The sequence below is a fragment of the Crocuta crocuta genome, unplaced genomic scaffold, assembly GCF_008692635.1.
Source record: "Crocuta crocuta isolate KB4526 unplaced genomic scaffold, BGI_CrCroc_1.0 scaffold24, whole genome shotgun sequence".
Lineage (NCBI taxonomy): Eukaryota > Metazoa > Chordata > Mammalia > Carnivora > Hyaenidae > Crocuta > Crocuta crocuta.
Window position 1 is genome coordinate 4,209,673 of NW_027530974.1, and position 18,160 is coordinate 4,227,832.

The following is an 18,160-nucleotide window of genomic DNA, read 5'->3' on the forward strand; positions in this document are numbered from 1 at the left end:
GTGGACAGTCTCCTTGCCCAAGGACATGTCTTTCCCAGGGCTGCCCACATCCAAAGACTGGTTGTAGCAGAAATATAAAGGCCCACCATTTTGACCCACCACCCAACTATCCCAGTATGGGGCAGTCTTCATGGGCTAAGCTCCAGAGCTGAGGTGAGGTAAGGCTTTGTTGCGTCTAATTGCAGCTCATTGACTTCTCCTTCTGCCCCAACCTGTTGCCAACTTTTTCCTTGATAGGTGTTGATAACACCCCCCCATCCCCCAAATAACCTGCTAGTCAACCCAATGTACGTGTGTTCCCATCCAACCAAAATATTCTAGGGTTCTAAATTGTGTTTGTAGTCCTGGTCAAGAGGGAAGTCAGTTGTCAAAGGTAATAAAGATCCCATGTCTTCTGTATCTTTTCACATTTTTCTCTATCCATGAATCCCTGTTAATATAAATAAAGTGAAAGTGATTGAGAATAATAGGTTTATAGTGGTTAGTTCTACTTTGTTCCTAAAATGGAATCAAATTAAAAAATTTAAAAAAAGTTTTAGTGTTTATTCTTGAGAGTGAGCGAGCGAGTGCGGGAGGGGCAGAGAGAGAGGGAGACACAGAATCCAAAGCAGCCTCCACACCATTAGTGCAGAGCCCAGTGCGGGGCTGAGGTCCTGACCTCAGCCAAAATCAAGAGTTGGCTGTTTAACTGACTGAGCCACCCAGGTTCAGGTCTTTTATGGGCATATATTTTTGTTTCTCCTGTGTAAATATGTAGAAATAGAATGGCTGAATAGGAGGTGTACATTTAGCTTTATAAGAGACTGCCAAACTGTTTTTCAAAGTGGGTGAGTGAACCATTTTCTATTCCTGTTAGTAGTACATGATAGTAGAAGTTGCTCCCTATCTTTGGCAATATTAGGTATGGTCAGTCATTTTAATTTTAGCCATTCTAATAGGTGTATAGTTGTATCTGATTGTGCTTTTAATTAGCATTTTCTTAATTATTAATGGTGCTGAGCATCATGTGTTTATTTGCTACCCATCTACCCATCTTGGGTGAAGTTTCCAAACCTTTTTCCCATTAAAAAAATTTTTTTAAATTGATTTTCAGAGCTTCTTTATGTATTTTGGAGACAAGTCTTTTATCAGATATGTGATTTGCAGATATTCCCCCATTCTATGCTTGTCTTTTCATTCTATTAAGTGTCCCTCAAAGAGCAGAGGTTCTTAATTTTGATGAAACCTAATTAATTAATTTTGTCTTTTATGGTGTATGTTTTTCATGTAGTTTCTGAGAAATCTTTCTTTTTTTTTTTTTTTTTAAACGTTTTAGTTATTTCTAGGAGAGAGAGAGAGAGAGAGAGACAGCGTGAGCAGGGGAGGGTCAGAGAGAGAGGGAGTCACAGACTGAAACAGGCTCCAGGCTCTGAGCTGGCAGTCAGCACAGAGCCCGACATGGGGCTTGAACACAAACCGCGAGATCATGACCTAAGCGAAAGTCGGACGCTTAACCGACTAAGCCACCCAGGCGCCCCAGTCTGAGAAATCTTTCTTAACCCAAGGTCGTAAAGATTTTTCTACTCTGTTTTCTTCTAGAAGTTTTATAGTTTTTAGTTGTATTTTTAGGCTTGTGATTGTTTTGAAAAATCTTACATATGGTATGAGCTGTGGATTATTGGTTTTTTTTGGCATATGGATGCCCAGTTGTTCTGGCACCATTTGTTGAAGTCATCATGCCTTTCTACCTTTGTTTAAAATCAATTGGCTATATTTGCGTCTATTTCTGGACTGTCTGTTATGTTCCATTTATCTATTAATTGTCTGTTGTGATCCAGTGTCACATTTTTTCATTATAGTAGCTTCATCACAAGTCTTGAAGTCAGCATTCCACCCTTATTCTTCTTATTCAAAGTTTTAAAAAATTTTTTAATGTTATTTATTTTTGAGAGAGAGAGAGAGCACAAGCAGAGGAGGGTTAGAGAGAGAGGGAGCTGCAGAATCTGAAGCAGGCTCCAGGCTCTGAGCTAGCTGTCAGCACAGAGCCTGATGTGGGGTTCAAACTCATGAACTGCAAGATCATGACCTGAGACCAAGTTGGATGCTTAACCGACTGAGCCACCCAGGCGCCCCTCAAAGTTGTTTTAATGAAATTATATGCATCTATGTGAGTATCTATGTGGCTGAGTTTAAATGATCATTTTGCTGTTTTCTGTTTGTCACATTTGTTCTTGGTTCTTTTTTTTTACAGCTTTGCTTTCTTTGGATTAATTGTGGAGTTTTTACTGTTTCATTTTATCTATTTTGTTTGATTTAGTAGCTATAACTTGCGTTATTCTAGCAATGACATTGTGGTTGATAGTATATATCTTTATGTCCTCATAGTCTATCTTCAAGTGACATTATACTACTCATGTATAGTATAAAAACTTCGCAACAGTAGACTTTAATTTCTCCCTTTCTGGACTTTATGCTGTTGGTATTAATGTATTTTACTTTTATCTGTGTTATCAACTGCTAAATACATTGTGGTTATTTTTGTTTAAATAGTTGGCTAGCTTTTAAAGATATTTAAAGAAAAAAAGAAGAACAGTCTTATATTTACCCAACTAGTTATGATGTGTATTGCTCCTTCTTTAGTTTCTAACTGGTATCATTTTCCTTCTGCTTGAAGGGCTGTCATTAGTATATTTCATAGTACGGATTTGCTAGCAGTGAATTCCTTCAGCTTTTGTCTGTCTGAAAAAGGTGTTTATCTTGTCTTTGTTTTTGAAATAGTTTCACTGAGTAAAGGATTCTAGATTGACAGTTTTTTTGTTTTAGTTCTTAAAAAATATTGTTACTCTCTCTTCTCATGAGTGTTATTTCTTGTAAGAAAATCTGCTCTGACTTTTGCTTTTGCCTTTGTTCTTCTGTATATAATGTATCTTCTCTTTTTGAAATTTTTTCTTTGTCATTGAATTTAAGCAATTTGGTTATGATTTGCATAGGTGTACTTTTCTTTAGATTCTTTTGTGCCTGAGGTTGGTTGAGTTGGGATTGATGGGTTTATATTTTGCATCCACTTTGGGAAATGTTGGTAAATTTTTTCTTCACATATTTTCCCTCTTTATTTCTTTGGGGACTCCAGTAACATCTATATTTGGCCACTTGAAACTTTTTCAGAATTCATTGGTGTTCTTTTCACTTTTCTTTCGGTTTTGTTTCTTTTTTTTCCTCCTTCTGTGTTCCCTTTTGAATAGTTTCCATTGCTAGATCTTCAAGTTCACCAATTTTTTTTTCTGCAATGTCTAATCTGCTGTGAATTCCAGCGAGTGTTCCTTTCTTATTCACCCCATTCGTTTTGATGCGTGTCTTTTTGTATCTTGTCTCTACTTAACTTTTTCAAGCTTTACTGTAGCTTATTGAATATATTGAATACTACTATCATACGTAGTTTAGTGACTTTTTTCTACTACATCTATCATCTGTGTCATTTGTTGATGAATTGCTATTTTTTCCTACTGTTTTCTTCTTTTCTGATTGATAATTTTCTAGAAAATGCCAGACATTGTTAATTTTACCTTGTAATGCTTTCAGTATTTTTGTATTTCTCATAATATTCCTGAAGTTTCTTATGGGATTACTTAGAAATACCCTAACCCATTTTGGTCTTCTTGTTAAGTCTTGTTAGACAGGATCAGTGTAGGGTTTTAGTCCAGGGTTAGTTTTTTCCCAAAACCAATGTAAGACCCTTCTTAGTACTGTAAGTGATAACCCATTGATTAGTAAGTTTTCCACTTGACTGTTGGGAACTGGCAGTATTCTTGGTCCTTATGAGTTCCCAGCATTAATCCCTCTAATATTTTTGTTTTATTTGTTCCCCAGCCTTGTGTAGGTTTAAGTACTGACAGTGTTCAATTTAGTATTAAAATGGTGTTTTTTCCCCCCAGATCTTCAGAGTTCTCTATCTCTGCAGCCCTCTCCTTTCCACTCTGTTCAGTGAACTCTGCTTAACCCTGACTTTTATAGACTCCCAGCTCTGTCTCCTTAACTTGGGAAGTCTTTTTAGGCTCTTTCTGTGTTCTTCTCTCCTGGGACAGTGTTAGGGCTCCCATCTCACGGACCAATGCCCTTGGTTACCTGATGTCCAGTGTCTTATGTGGCATCGTTTTTGTTTTATGTTAGTTTTTCATGTGGAAAGGTAAAACTGATTCATTATTTTTCTACCTTGTCCAGACATGGAGGTCTTTCTTTTTCATTTGACACTTTGACTTCTCCTTTTAGATATTCCTCGATTTATGATAAGGTCATGTCCTGATAAGCTCATTGTAAGTTGATAATATCCTAAGTAGAATATGCATTTAATTCACCTATCCTGCCAAACATAGTTAGCCTCACCTATTTTCATTGTGCTCAGAACACTTACATTAGCCTACAGCTGGGCAAAATCAGCTAGCACAACACCTATCCGATAAAAAAAAAAGTCTCGAGTACCTCATATAATTTGTTGAATACTGTACTGAAGGCAAAAAATGGAACGGTTGTACATGTATAGAGTGGTTGGAAGTGTACGGGGTGTTACCCTTGTGACCGCATGGCTGCCTGGGAGCTGTGCTTGTTGCTGCCACAAAAGTTCAAACTTCAAAATTCGAAGTACAGTTTCTACTGAATGCATATCGCTTTCAGTCTATTGTAAATGTCAAAAAATCGTAAATCAAGGACTATCTGTACTTCTCCATTTTTTTCTTTTACATCTCACTCTCTTCATCTTCTTTCTTTCTTTTTTAAAAAATTTTCTTCTTCTTCTCTCATCACTTAATCTGTCTTTGACTTCTTTTCTGTTGCTGCTTACTGTTTGTGACAGGAATTCTTTGAAACCAGGACTGATGTTTTGCTTCTCAAAGCAAAATTTGATAGAGAGATAAAATCTTACAGTTGCATTGTTTAGATCTGCTTTACCCAAAGATTGCCTTATGAGTTTTTTAAGAACAAATCTGTAAATTGTGCTTTGTTGTATTTCTTGGGATATCTGAAATATACTTGTTTTAATGTTTTTAATGTTTATTTTTGAGAGACAGAGAGAGACAGAGAGAGAGACAGGGTGTGAGCAGGGGAGGTACAGAGAGAGAGAGAGAGGGAGACACAGATTTGAAGAAGGCTCCAGGCTCTGTGCTGTTAGCACAGAGCCCATTGCAGGGCTCGAACTCACAAACCGCAAGATCATGACCTGAGCCAAAGGCACTCCTGAAACATACTTGTTTTAAAATCTTAGGTTGCTTTAGAAAATTAATCTCATCTGGAGTGAATTCTTTGTTGGTTGGTTTTGTTGGCCAGCTCACTTAGCATTAGATTTATTCATGTACTTTGGAATTTTGGTTTACAGATTCATATTCAGTGGAGGATTTTTGTTTTCCTTTTTCTTTTCCTTTTCTCTGTTTTTCTTCCTCCTGTTCTCTCCTACTTTGCTTGTTTCTCCCCTATGTGGCTTTACATTTGGTTCCACCTAGCTCTCTAGGCTTGAAACCTGAACAGACTCATAGGGATGTGTCCTATGTACTGACCAGTGCTGATTTAAATGATATGGCAGATCCAATGCCTATGGCTAGGATCTCTCAGCCTACCTACAGCTCTTCAGAGCTCCTACCCCAGGCTGGATTTGGTGAGTTTTTGTCACCCTTCTTATATGAGCCTGGAGTGTTCCATTCTAGCATCTGACTTTAGGCTTTTAGCTTCCCTTAGATCTTGAGCCAGCAGTACATCATCATGATGACAGCAAGCTTTTGACTCCTCTTCCTGAGTATGGACCCTGAGCCCAGAAGCACTGTGCTTTCTCCTCTCTCACTGTTTTGCATTTCTGTTCTGTTTCTAGCCTGTGAAGATATTTCTCTTATCTTTGAATGTAGACTATACCTTTTTGGTTTTCTCTTTGTTATCATACCTGTCATAATGTTTTAGAAAAACAAGGAGTCTCTGGTGTCATCTTGGTCTTTTATGTAAAGCCACTTTGTGTATAAAGCCAAGTTAGTGTAGTTTTTCATTGTCTGTTCCAGTGGAGGGCAGCATAGGGCTTTATTGTCTGACACCTGGTTTTGAATTCTGATCTTGGCATTTACTGTGTAAACTGAGATAAGATACATAAGCTGTTGCGTTCACAGTTCCTTTGTCTGTATGATGTGGACAGTAGGAGTCATTGAGCAGTGTTTGTATCAGTGTAAAGATTAAAGAGGGCATGTGCGGTGTTCAGCACTGTGCCACACTAAATGAGCAGCAAATGTTGATTACCTTAAGGATGCAATTTGTAAATGTTTTTGTTTTTCCATATTTTTATAAGAAGATGAAAGATGTTTTAGATTATGATCTGAGTTTCAATGACATTCAATTCAAAACTCACCCATTTAGTATTTAGGTTCTTTACATACTTTTCCTTACTGAATCATTACCAGAACTCGTGAGGTAAGTATTTTTATTTTAAACAAAATTGAGGCAGTGATAGAGTAAGAAACTTGCTTGGCTAGAATAGTGGAGCTGGGATTGGATCCTAGATCTGTGGTTGTTCTTTCCATGCATTATTACTGGCCTACCTATGGCTTCTTTGATCAGATTTGTGGGGGTGGAGTGTTAACCTTCTGTCTATAAGGCTTGTCTGTGTGCTGTCCTGTGGGAATGGTTGGCGAAGAGGATTGAGGACCAGAGAGCCTGTGGCTGTGGCTCACCCCAGGCCAGGTTGCTGTTATGCTGTCTCCTCTGCTTCCTGTATAGCCAGAGAGCAGTTGGTTATCCTCGTGACTCTGACCTCATGCCCAGATTTGGAATGAGAAGCCATTAAATTGTGCTGTACTCCATTTCTCACCCCATTGTGAGGTAGAGAGATGATAATATTTTAAGATCCAAGCCCTAATCAAAAGGATTCCTGTGTATAGTTGTTTAGGGCAAGAGCCTGAAAGAATACACCACCCCAGTCTTTGTACCAGGCAGAAGACTCTGTGTTAATAGCTATGTGATCAGTTATACTATCACCGTTGGTGGTAGAAAATGCTAGCCTTTTCTTTTTTCCCTATTAATTTGTATAGGTCTTAGCAGAGGGCATCATTGTGGTTGAAATAGTGCTAATAGCGTCTTCTATGTGCTGTGGAGGTCCCACACCAGAGACTTTTATTACCCTCTTTCCCTCTCCAAGAGGGGAAAGGTAGTCTTTAACACTTACTTTGTAGCTGGAATGATTTTATTCCTCTTAGCTGTCTGCAGTCCTGGATTCAAGGGTATGTGGCTTTGTGGACACATAGGATATATATGGCGTGCTAAAGAGTCACAGTGATGCCATTGCCAGGTTTGTAAGGTCCTTAGATGAGGAATTATTCATAAGTTATGAATGACTTTGTACTGCCTGTGGGGTGGGTTTTGGAAATGGAATCAATTTCATATTCCATATGGATGCGTCAAGCCTTACCTGTGCTTCCTCTTCCTCATTACTGCCACCCATGTGGCTATTTCATCCAGAGCATACTCTTTTCATTTGCTAGGGGAGAGACAGGACATGCAGACAGACAACAAGGGCAGGGAACTCAGCAGGAACCTGGGAATATGTCCATGGTGTCCAGCTTCTGCACTGGCTCTGTGAGAGCTGCTCAGGGAGGTCAGCCTGCGTTGGTCTTGTCTCAGCACCCGACAGATACCCTATATGTTCAGCCTGAACACGAGCTCCAGTTTGACTCTTGTACTAATTAGTTGTGTGGCCTTGGCACCCTTGAAAAGTATTGAGCTGATGGGAATGCAAAATTGTTACAACTGTTGTAGAGGACAACATTAAAACTATAAAACCATTTACTCTATGTCCAACAGTAGTTAGTGTAGCACTATTGTTCATAGCAGAATAATGGATGTAATTCATGTATCCCTATGCTACATAAATGTAGCATAGCTATTTCTTTCTTTTTTTTTTTTAATTTTTTTTTTTTAATGTTTTATTTATTTTTAGGAGAGAGAGAGAGAGACAGCGTGAGCAGGGGAGGGTCAGAGAGAGAGGGAGTCACAGGCTGAAACAGGCTCCAGGCTCTGAGCTGGCAGTCAGCACAGAGCCCGACGCGGGGCTCGAACCCACGAACTGTGAGATCATGACCCAAGCAAAAGTTGGACGCTTAACCGACTAAGCCACCCAGGCGCCCCAATAGCATAGCTATTTCTTGAACACAGCAAAGGAGCAAGAGAGGGAGTGAGGAGGTCAGTGCCTCCAAAACATATCATTTTGTGAAAAAAGCTTGGTGTGGAATAATATGCAAGAATGCTGTATTTTACATAAAAAAGGAGAGAAAATAGAGGTAATGTTTGTATTTGCTTACATCTGGCGATGAAAAGGAAACCCTAGTAGTTTACCCGTAAGCGTTTGGGGAGGGTAGGACAGGGACAGGGACGCAGTGAGACTTTACCTGATGACCTATTTTTTCCCAGGTTTATTGACATATAATTGATATATAGTGTTGTAATAGTATAAGGTATACAACATAATGACTTGGTGCATGTATATATTGTGAAATGATTACCACAATAAATTTAGCGAATAGTCACCTCACATAAGTAAAAAAGTTTTGTTCCTTGTGATGTCACTAATGCACTATTATATAGTAAAATAGATCCTCTTAACAGTGTTTTTTGATTTTGAACCCTGTGAACCTATTATCTATTAAAATGATTTTTTAAAGAAAACTATTAGAATAGAGCAATATTGAGATAAGTGAAAAAATGCCTGTATGCTGCTTGCCGTATATTCAGTTTAAGGGACTGTGGGTCTTTAATTTAATTAAACAGAAACAGAAAAAGATGGAATTGTCAGGTACCTTTGACATGGTGGATGGGTAATTTCCCTAGTTAGATTGTAATCATCTAGGATGATCTTAGTTTTTCTAAGAATTTATTTTTAGCTTTTCACCTGTTTTCTGCCCACCTCACTTTCCTTCCTTAATGCATGCTGTATCCTGTGCAGATAGCATGAGTAGCAGCCCTGGTATCAGAGTGCTGCATTCTGTTTTCCTGCTACTAGCGGAGGGAAAACCTGTTGAAAAATTAATGCCTAGTAGCAGTTATTAATTGCATATTTGTCTAGTCAGTTTAAACACTTATCTGCTTCAGTGGAGGGTGGCCATAGTAGGATATATAAAATCACTGGTACATGCTCTAGTTTGGGCCATCAACCTTTTAAAATCTAGATTCTCACACCTCTGGGAGGTGTTTCTGATAGCAAAGTCTCACCTTTATTTTTTTTTATTTTATTTTTTTTTTTAAATTTTTTTTTTTAATGTCTTATTTATTTCTAGGAGAGAGAGAGAGAGACAGCACGAGCAGGGGAGGGTCAGAGAGAGAGGGAGTCACAGACGGAAACAGGCTCCAGGCTCCGAGCTGGCAGTCAGCACAGAGCCCGACGCGGGGCTCGAACCCACGAACCGCGAGATCATGACCTAAGCGAAAGTCGGACGCTTAACCGACTAAGCCACCCAGGCGCCCCACAAAGTCTCACCTTTAAATACACAGGGTATGCATGGGAAACAGAGGAAGAATCCCTCAGTGAGCCAGTAAGTCAGGGTAGTTAAAGGTGTTCTAGGAGATCTGTGATGGAGGTGGGTTGGGGGTGAGATGGAATGACACCTATTTAATATTTATAGTATGTCACAGTGGTTAGGCACAGCAACACTGCATAGGAGACAGGGATTGGTGGGAGGAGACCCCCACACAGGCCCCGTTCATCGTGTCCCTGATTGGTTTTTCAAGGTTCCAGCAGCCGCGAGGCTGGTACACAGAGCAGATGACATGCAATGCTGCCTTTTCCATATCCCTGGTTCCCCATGGCAGGTAGGGGCAGGTCATATCTCACCAGAGTTGAGAGAATTAGATTTCTAGCTACTTGGATTTGGGCTCACATCACCATGCCGAAGGAATTTTCACTAATCATTTCTGCAATCCCAGTTGAGGAGATGCTTTTAGACTTTGGGCTGTCTTCATTCTTGAACAAAGTCCAGCATCCTCATTTAGGAGAGAAGGCAGAGTGACTGCCCAGACCTCCAAAGAGGATCTCTCTCTGCCTTTGAGAAAACCTGGGCCTCTATAGGGTCTTTATTCATGACCACTGTTGAAATAGATGTCGTCATACATGGTGGGGAGAAGAGGCAGCTGGGGCTCAGAGAGATTAATTAACCTGCCCACTGTTTCACAGGAATAGGTAGAAATCTGAGACTTGAATGGGGTTTTGTTTATTCTAAGATGTTCTTTCTTTTATTTGACTCTCAGCTCAAAATTAAGGTATATAACTTTTGACAGTTGCTCTAGTCTCACAGTTCTAAGGCAATTTTTAAAAAGCTCTGAGCTTCCTTTATAAATATGGTTTAGTGAATTATGGTCTAAATGAAGCAACCAACAAACTAAGCAAACAAAAAACAAAGGTAAGAAAAAACTTTGCAATTATTTCCCATTAAATAAATAATACATGTGTGTATAATTTGCCTCTGTCACCCCAAGAAGAGATTTAATGAATAATTTGCATTCATTTGGACATGATTTGGACATGTTTACAAAACATTTTACTGTATTAATATGTTTATATTAATAGTTTTTAGTGAATATATATAGTTTTTAGTGAATTTTTTTAATTGACTCCTGGTACTTGGCATGTGAAATAAACCATGCTCTGTAAGTTTTTAGCCAGTTATTCATTATCACATCTTTTAATACAAGCTGTATGTCAAGATGCCTTTTCAACCCAATATAATAATCCTATAATTATAGGATTAATTTTTCACTATAATTCTTTCTTTTCTTTAATGTTTATTTATTTTGAGAAGGAGAGGGTGTGGGATGGACAGAGAGAAAGAGGGAAAGAGAATCCCTAGTGCACAGTATGATGGGGGGCTTGAACTCACGAACTGCCAGATCATGACCTAAGTTGAAATCACAAGTTGAATACTTGACCAACTGAGCCATATAGGCACCCCAATCCTTACTATAATTTTGAGGTTATAGGGAGAAAACAAGAAGAAAGTGTCTTTTTTTTAAGTGTTTATTTATTTTGAGAGAGAGAGAGAGAGTGAGTGAACACACAGGGGAGGGGCAGAGAGAGAGGGAGACATGGAATCCAAAGCAGGCTCCAGGCTCTGACCTGTCAGCACAGAGCCCGATGTAGGGCTTGAACTCACAAACTGTGAAATCCTGCCCTGAGCTGAAGTCGACGCTTAACTGACTGAGCCACCCAGATGCCCTGAAAGTGTATTTTTAAATGATTCCAGTATGAGTGGTTAAAAAAAAAAAAAAAGTACTGTTAATGTGTCAATGTAACTGGAATTGTTACAATATATAAAAGGAAGCACCTGCCTAGCTCAGTCAGTTAAGCTTCCAACTCTGGCTCAGGTCATGATCTCAGTTTGTGAATTTGAGCCCCACATTGGGCTTTGCGCTGACAGCACAGAACCTGCTTTGGATCCTCTGTCTCCCTCTTTCTCTCTCTCTCTGAATCCCCCCCACCTTAAAAATAAACATTTAAAAAATATATATAGAAGAATATGGTGTTTTGGCAAAAATTACACATTAACTAATATAATTGACTTTCAAATAAAGACCATTTTTGTTTGAAGTAGAGATGCAGGTTTCTTAAAACTGGGGTTTCATAGATTTTGGCTTTTACCTATTGATGTGAAAGAAGCAGAATTTCAGAACTGAAGTCTTTAAAGTAGTGGAACAAAGGGGGTAAACGGTTTATGGATTTGGCATTCTTTGCAAGGTCATATAGATTTACAAAGGAAACTTTTAACAGGATCTGAGGAGTTGGAAAGGATTAAAAATGCTCTAGTGCCATTGGACATAACTTTTGCCAACCTATGTTTTCTGTCTTAGTTTTTGTGATATTATCATCAATGGAATCTGCTCCACAAATGAGTAATATTAATCATCTTCATGTATTCTGAAAACCTTTGGCCAACTTCCCTGCCTTTTTCATGCTTTGCTGGGTGTAGTTTTCAGGGTGGAGTGATTACTGTGATTGCTCCTGACAGATGCCTGTTGGATGACTGAGCAAGAAGGAACCCAGGGCCACAGTGACTGAAGTCATCAATGAAAAAAGAGCAAGGGTTGATGCAACATATGCCCAACATATGGACATTTTATCTTAAGAATTTATTCAACATTAAAAAATTTCAATCCAAAGTTATAAATTTTTCTACTTCTAGAAGTGGTCAAAGTCCTTCAGTAACAGAAGTCTCCTGGAGAAGGGGCTAGATCCTTCCATCACTTTTCAGTTCCTTCCTTGTGCTCTGTTGACACTACTCCTACCAGCAGCTCAGAGGGTGTGTTGGGTCCTATCTATGCAAGCTGAGCTTCCCATAGACTTTATGCAGTAGGGATTTCGTCTGGGTTTCATAAAAATTAATAGTAGCATTACTTTAATCAACACTTGTGATTGTTTTCATGGCTCAGTAATGTCTTCAATATTCTTTTTCTCTAGGGGAAGCATAAGGTTTTATAGGGGTGAGATATAAGGCTATATAAACTAAATTCTATGCATTTAGCTTGTCCAAAAGAGTAAAATAAGGACACACAAGAAAAATTAATTTACGGAGACCTCACCTAACTGTGCTCCAGGTGATGTCTAAATGTGTAATGGTAGAGTCATGTTAACCCTGAGTAGCCATTTTGCTTTTGGTAAAATTTGATCCAAGCCATATAAACAAAATTTTTTTTCTAAGCTGTTTTCACTGGGTGATTTGTGCTTATCTTCTAGGAGCTACAAAAAAAGAATGATAAAAATTGTTTCTCTGCCTGTCTGTCTGCACTCAGTTCTGTGTCCCAGTGCTTCACGGGTCTCAGTTTGTCAGCGGGACTGCGTCTGCAGCTTTTCAGTAAAAGTGTGGTAGGGGATGGTTGGTCTCAAAGTGGACAAAAACACACAGGTGTCCTGATACCTTCTTCTCAGAACATAATGGTGAATGAGCACCTGCTCTGCACGTAGGAGCTTCCATCCAGAGAAGTCTGAACTACTTAGAAGACCTGAGGACACTTCCCCAGTGGCTGCAACAGGACCAACTTTTATTCTTGGTTAGAAAATCTGTTGGTGAACTCTATTCAGTGATAAGAAGGAAAGAACTGTTGATATATGCACCATGGGTGAATCTGAAAATCCTTCTTCTGAGTGAAAGAAACCATATGAAAAAAAGTACGTGATATATATGATTCTATTGTTATAAAATTCTAGGAAAGGCAAATTATTTTGTAGGGACAGAAGGAGATCTGCAGTTGCCTGGGGATGTGGGGGTGAGGAGAAGAGGTAGGGCAGCAGGCACTGGGGAGGGTTACAGGAGCACACTAGGAAACTTGGGGGGTGATGCACATGTTCCTTATGTTGATCGTGGTGACAGTTTCATGGATGTAGACATTGTGAACATATGTCAAATTGTGCGCCATATATATGTGCAGTGTAACGTTTGTTTATTATACCATGTGTATCACAAGAGCAGGGAATGTTGTATTACTGGTGTAACAGAAATTAGTTGTCACCTGCCATAGACAGCAGGTAGGTAAGAAAATAAAGGCAACTAAAACAGAACATGAAAGAAAAGCCTACCTTGCCTTTTGTTGTCTGGGCATAGGGAAGGTCCCCATGTTTTATATACTTCCGTTCCCATCTGTTTTGATTCTTAAACTGTCTTTTTTTGATGGGCAGGGAATTTTATTTTATTTGTCAAAAGCAGGAGTTTTGAAGTTGGGCAGACCTCGGTTTGGCCTAGTCATCTGCTAGCTGTGTGCCTTTGGACAGACACTTGACCTTTCTGATTGTTTTTTTCCTACCTGTGAAGTGGGATGACAGAGGCATAATAAGTCCTCCATAAATGGAAGCAATATTTGTTATTATTTTTATTCATTTCACATTCTGATTCCCACAAGGTTTAAAATATAATGTTGAGTGAGAAAAGACAGTGTTTTGAATTCATAGGAGGTCGTGCTACTGTGGAGAAATGGAATCAGGAGTATTGCTTAAAGAAGAAGACAAAGATCATTGCATAAAGGGAAGGGAGCCCAGGCAGGAGACTGTAGATGCTTTGCCCGATGCCCACTTTTCTTTTTTCCTCATGGTGAGCATCTGGCTACCAGGGGAACTTCTCATCTGTTTTTTGTGTGTTTAGTGACTTCTACTCTTTGCAAGATTTGTTTTTAATTCATTAGTCTTTTCTTTTGTCCATTAATAATGTCCTTGTTTATGAGTGCCATGTTCATGATTGCTTTTTGAGAAATGTATTCCCGTATTTAGCCTGTACTTGTTTGTTTAGATGTATGAACATTTGTCACCCTCTGTAGGAAAAATGTTTTGGCTTTCTAGATGTTTTGCCTAAATTTTGCTGATAGATCTTACTTAACTTTTTATTAGTTCTTATAAACTTAATTTAAAAAATTAATATATATATCTATATATATATTTATGGAAGAGAAAGTTGATTAGTTTATCCAAAAGTAGTCATACTGTTGATAAGTAAGTTTGCAGGATATATAGTAAAACTTTTTTTTCTTTACCTCTGAAAAGATACCATTTTCACTTACAGAACTAGAAGAATTACCTGCTTTCCCCTGATCTTGACCTAATTTTTTCCCTCTGCCAGCTGTTTGCAGGGATTTGACAAGTGATTGATTTGCTTTTAGAGGGTCCTGGAACTGCACAAAGTGTTTTTCATATTGGGCAAGACATGCCCAGTTTTTCACAAGTTTTAAGATTTATTGCCTCCTCCTAACGTGTTGCAAATGAGTTTGTTTGCTATTTATTTTACTCAGAAAGTAGTAATTGTTGTCATTAGCTGAAGAGCAGCCTTGGTCATAAGGAAGGATAGACTGCCTTTAACACTGTCTGTTTTTATTTGGCATCTTTGCAGGACTGGACATTAGGTGGGTAGACTGCTACTTCCCTTTTACTCATCCTTCCTTTGAGATGGAGATCAACTTCCACGGAGAATGGCTAGAAGTTCTTGGCTGTGGGGTGATGGAACAGCAACTGGTAAATTCAGGTAGAAAAGAATTCAACATTTTATTTGTAGGCTCTCTTGAAAAAGACTCTCTTCTCCTTCATTTGTGTATTTATTTTCATATGCATTTATGTGCCCCTGTAAGGACAGCCTCACCATCTCTCTCTCTTCCTGTTGCCCCCATACTTGTCCCTTAACTCTGTCCCTACTTAACTCTGGAAGAACTTCACTTCTCACATCTAATTTTGCAAAGACTTCCTTATTTTGGAGATCTTCCTTGTTGGCACTGAAGTGTTGGCTTTGTACTTCATAGATTCATATTTGTTGATATGTTGCTTTGCAGTTGTCCCTAGGCATTTGATCCCTACCACATGAGTGCAGTTTGTTTTCCAAACTGTTTAAGAAACAAATATAGACTATTAAGAACCAAGGCCAAAGTATAATCCTTTTTTGTTCTTATTTCATTTATAATAGGGCCCCAAATTCAAGATATTTCATAAATGCAACCGGATACAATGTAAAACTACCTGGGCCTATAATGTGTAGTTGTTAGCTGCCCTCAGTGCTGGCAGTGCCATGTGACTGAGGGTAAGTGGGAAGATTAGGCCTCTCATTACATTCTACCTATCTGTAGGTACTTGGAAAGGATCTATACAGCTCTTCTCTACAGGACCATTGCTTAGTAAAAATGAGAGTCTCTAAACTTAATTTCAGAGCTGTTTTTTTTTTTTTTTAATCACTATCTGAGTATAATTAAACAATATTTTTTGAGAGTATAAATCCTCCATAGCAAGTTGGTGGCATTGGGCATTTGAGCAGGAGCTCACTGTGTAAGCAGTAAGTGGAGGGGAACCGATGTGGATTGCACTGCACCCCTCCCCCCTTCCCATAGTGGGGCATTTACTCTTGCCTTGGAGGGCAGTGGCTCTGGTTCAGGGTTGGTCACAGGGCCTCGTGCAGCAGAATGGAGAAGAGCAGGCCCTGTTGGTGGCTGAGAAATGTGGAGAGACCACAGGTAAGGTCATGGAATTAGAGAATAAGGATGGTGTGAGACAGAAGAAATGGGGTGGCAGTCAAGTGCAAGATTTGTGGTATCCAACTTGGGAGACTGGAGGCCTAGCCTTCCCTTCTTAACTCCTAGGTAACCTCAGTCTGCAGGGGCCTGGACTCAGCTCACAGATTCCTCTCCTTTCCGTCAAGGAAAGCATGGGGGAAAAGCCTAGCATGGGGCCAAATGCTTCTTGGATAGTTTTCTAGTATTTGAAGAGCTGACCTAGAGAAGGACAGAGAGGTTGCATGTTAAGGGCTGTGTATAAAAGTTGTGAGGCTTGGGCCTGGATGTCTGTCTTAGGTTTTCTGTTGGTTGACAGCCGTGTCAACTTCAGGCAAGTTGCTTAAACCCCTGTGAGTCTTAGTTTTCTCGTAGCTAAAATGGGCACAATGATACCTCACTCAAAGTTTCATTATGAGGATTCATCTAGGTGATGTATGTAATGTGCTTATTAGTACTAGGTCTGGCATGCTGACTAAAATTAATTGCTGATTTTGTTTTTTAATTTTTTTTTTAAATGGTTAGAGCCATTTAGCAACAGAGCCCCCTTAAAAAGGAAATATTTGAACAGAGGCTGTCCTGCACATCACAGAAATGATTTCTCATTAATTGGAACTCGATTACCTCTTTGATCTTAGTCATCTCAGTATCCAGGATTCTAGTCTGAGTGATTTTAGAGGGAAAAAGACAATAAACAATAGTAAGAGACACCAGAAAATCAGCCCAATACTTGTATATTCTTCTTAGTAGAAAACACAAAAAATTAGGATCAAATATGTAAGATTTAATCTCTTCTTGAGCAGGAGCTATCTTCAAATACTTCTGGGGTATTTTTGTTTGTTTTGTTCTGTTTCTTAGAAGATTTGAAGGAATCCCAGGCTTCCTCCCAGAAGCATGTATTATCAGGGGCCAGGACTGAGAAAGCTGGTCAGGGGATGGTCAACTTAACATGTCAGTTGTTGCTGGGAATGGTGCTTCCTTGATGGGTTTTTATGAGGTTTATTCACACAGTAATTGGCCAAATACAGTTATCTGAAACAGGTTTCCAAGTCATTATTGTGCATTAATGGGACTGCTGTTCCACAATTAGATCAGCAGTGTCAAATGTTCTTGATGCAAATGGCAAAGTGAAAGAAAAAAAAATTAAAAAATCCAGGACATCTAAGATGCAAACATATTTAAGAGATTCACAGTTGTGGTAAGGTGTGCTTTTAGTTGGTGGAAAATTGTGCAGATGAGTTTTAAATGAAATATCTTGCAAGTGAGGGAGACTAACGAAAAGGAAGAAGAGACGATTTTGTCAAAGAAATTCTGTGTGGGCTGTGCTATTTGAACTTCAAGTTATTGTGACAAAGTTCTGCTCTGTGTTCTCAGACTCGGATGTGTTTTGACATCTGTAGTTAAAAATCTTTAAACTGTGTGCCTGGCAGTCATCAACCACAGGCTTTATTTGTAAGAACAGCTAATTTTCTGTCTGCTGAGTTCCGTGGTCTAGAGAAAGGTTGACTGCACGCTTCAGTCCTCTGGTTCCATTTTGCTGTTCCTTCCATCTTCTCGCCTACATTTCCTTCCCTCCCCTGCACTCCCCTGCCTTTTAAAATAGAACTTCCAAGAAACACTAACATTGGTGGTTATATATCTCCTTTAAAGATCTCACAGCAGCACAGTAAGTACTACAGTAACTGGATAACAAAGAAACCAGAGTTTCTTTGGACAGTGAGATTAGCAGCCACACTTGAGCCCTTCCTGTAGGCCAGCATCTCACCACATCTCATCAATGCTTCTGAGCCTTTCTCTCATATAGTCTTGATAACAAGGCTCCCATGTAGATGCTGGTATGGTCCCCATTGATAGAGCCTGAGGAAAGGACCATGCTGTGCTATCCAGATAATAAACTGCATGATTTCAAAATGGCTAGAAATCCATTTCCAATAAATTATTCTTTCACACTTAGAATGAAGAACTGAAACCAAATGAAACAAATAACAGCAAACAGAACTCTCTTTGGTCGGTAATTATTTGTTACCCCTAAAGAAGGGCTACGCCATCATGTATGTTATCTCCTATGATAGAGTGCATTTAATTAAAAGCAGGGAATTAGATTGCTAATATGCACAGTCTGTGAATACTCTATTACACATTTAAGTTGACTATGGAATGTATGTTT

At 39.1% G+C, this 18,160-nt stretch overlaps 1 protein-coding gene across 8 annotated transcripts in view; it reads left to right on the forward strand.

Annotated features, from left to right (window-relative positions):
• The window catches only part of FARS2 (phenylalanyl-tRNA synthetase 2, mitochondrial), a 608,095-nt gene that overhangs the window by 259,535 nt on the left and 330,400 nt on the right, over positions 1-18,160 (forward strand). For all 8 annotated transcript variants that reach the window (XM_077770046.1, XM_077770045.1, XM_077770049.1 and 5 more), the window contains one exon: positions 14,853-14,984. In XM_077770046.1, the coding sequence (XP_077626172.1) occupies positions 14,853-14,984 (132 nt within the window). The remainder of the gene's footprint in view (positions 1-14,852; positions 14,985-18,160) is intronic.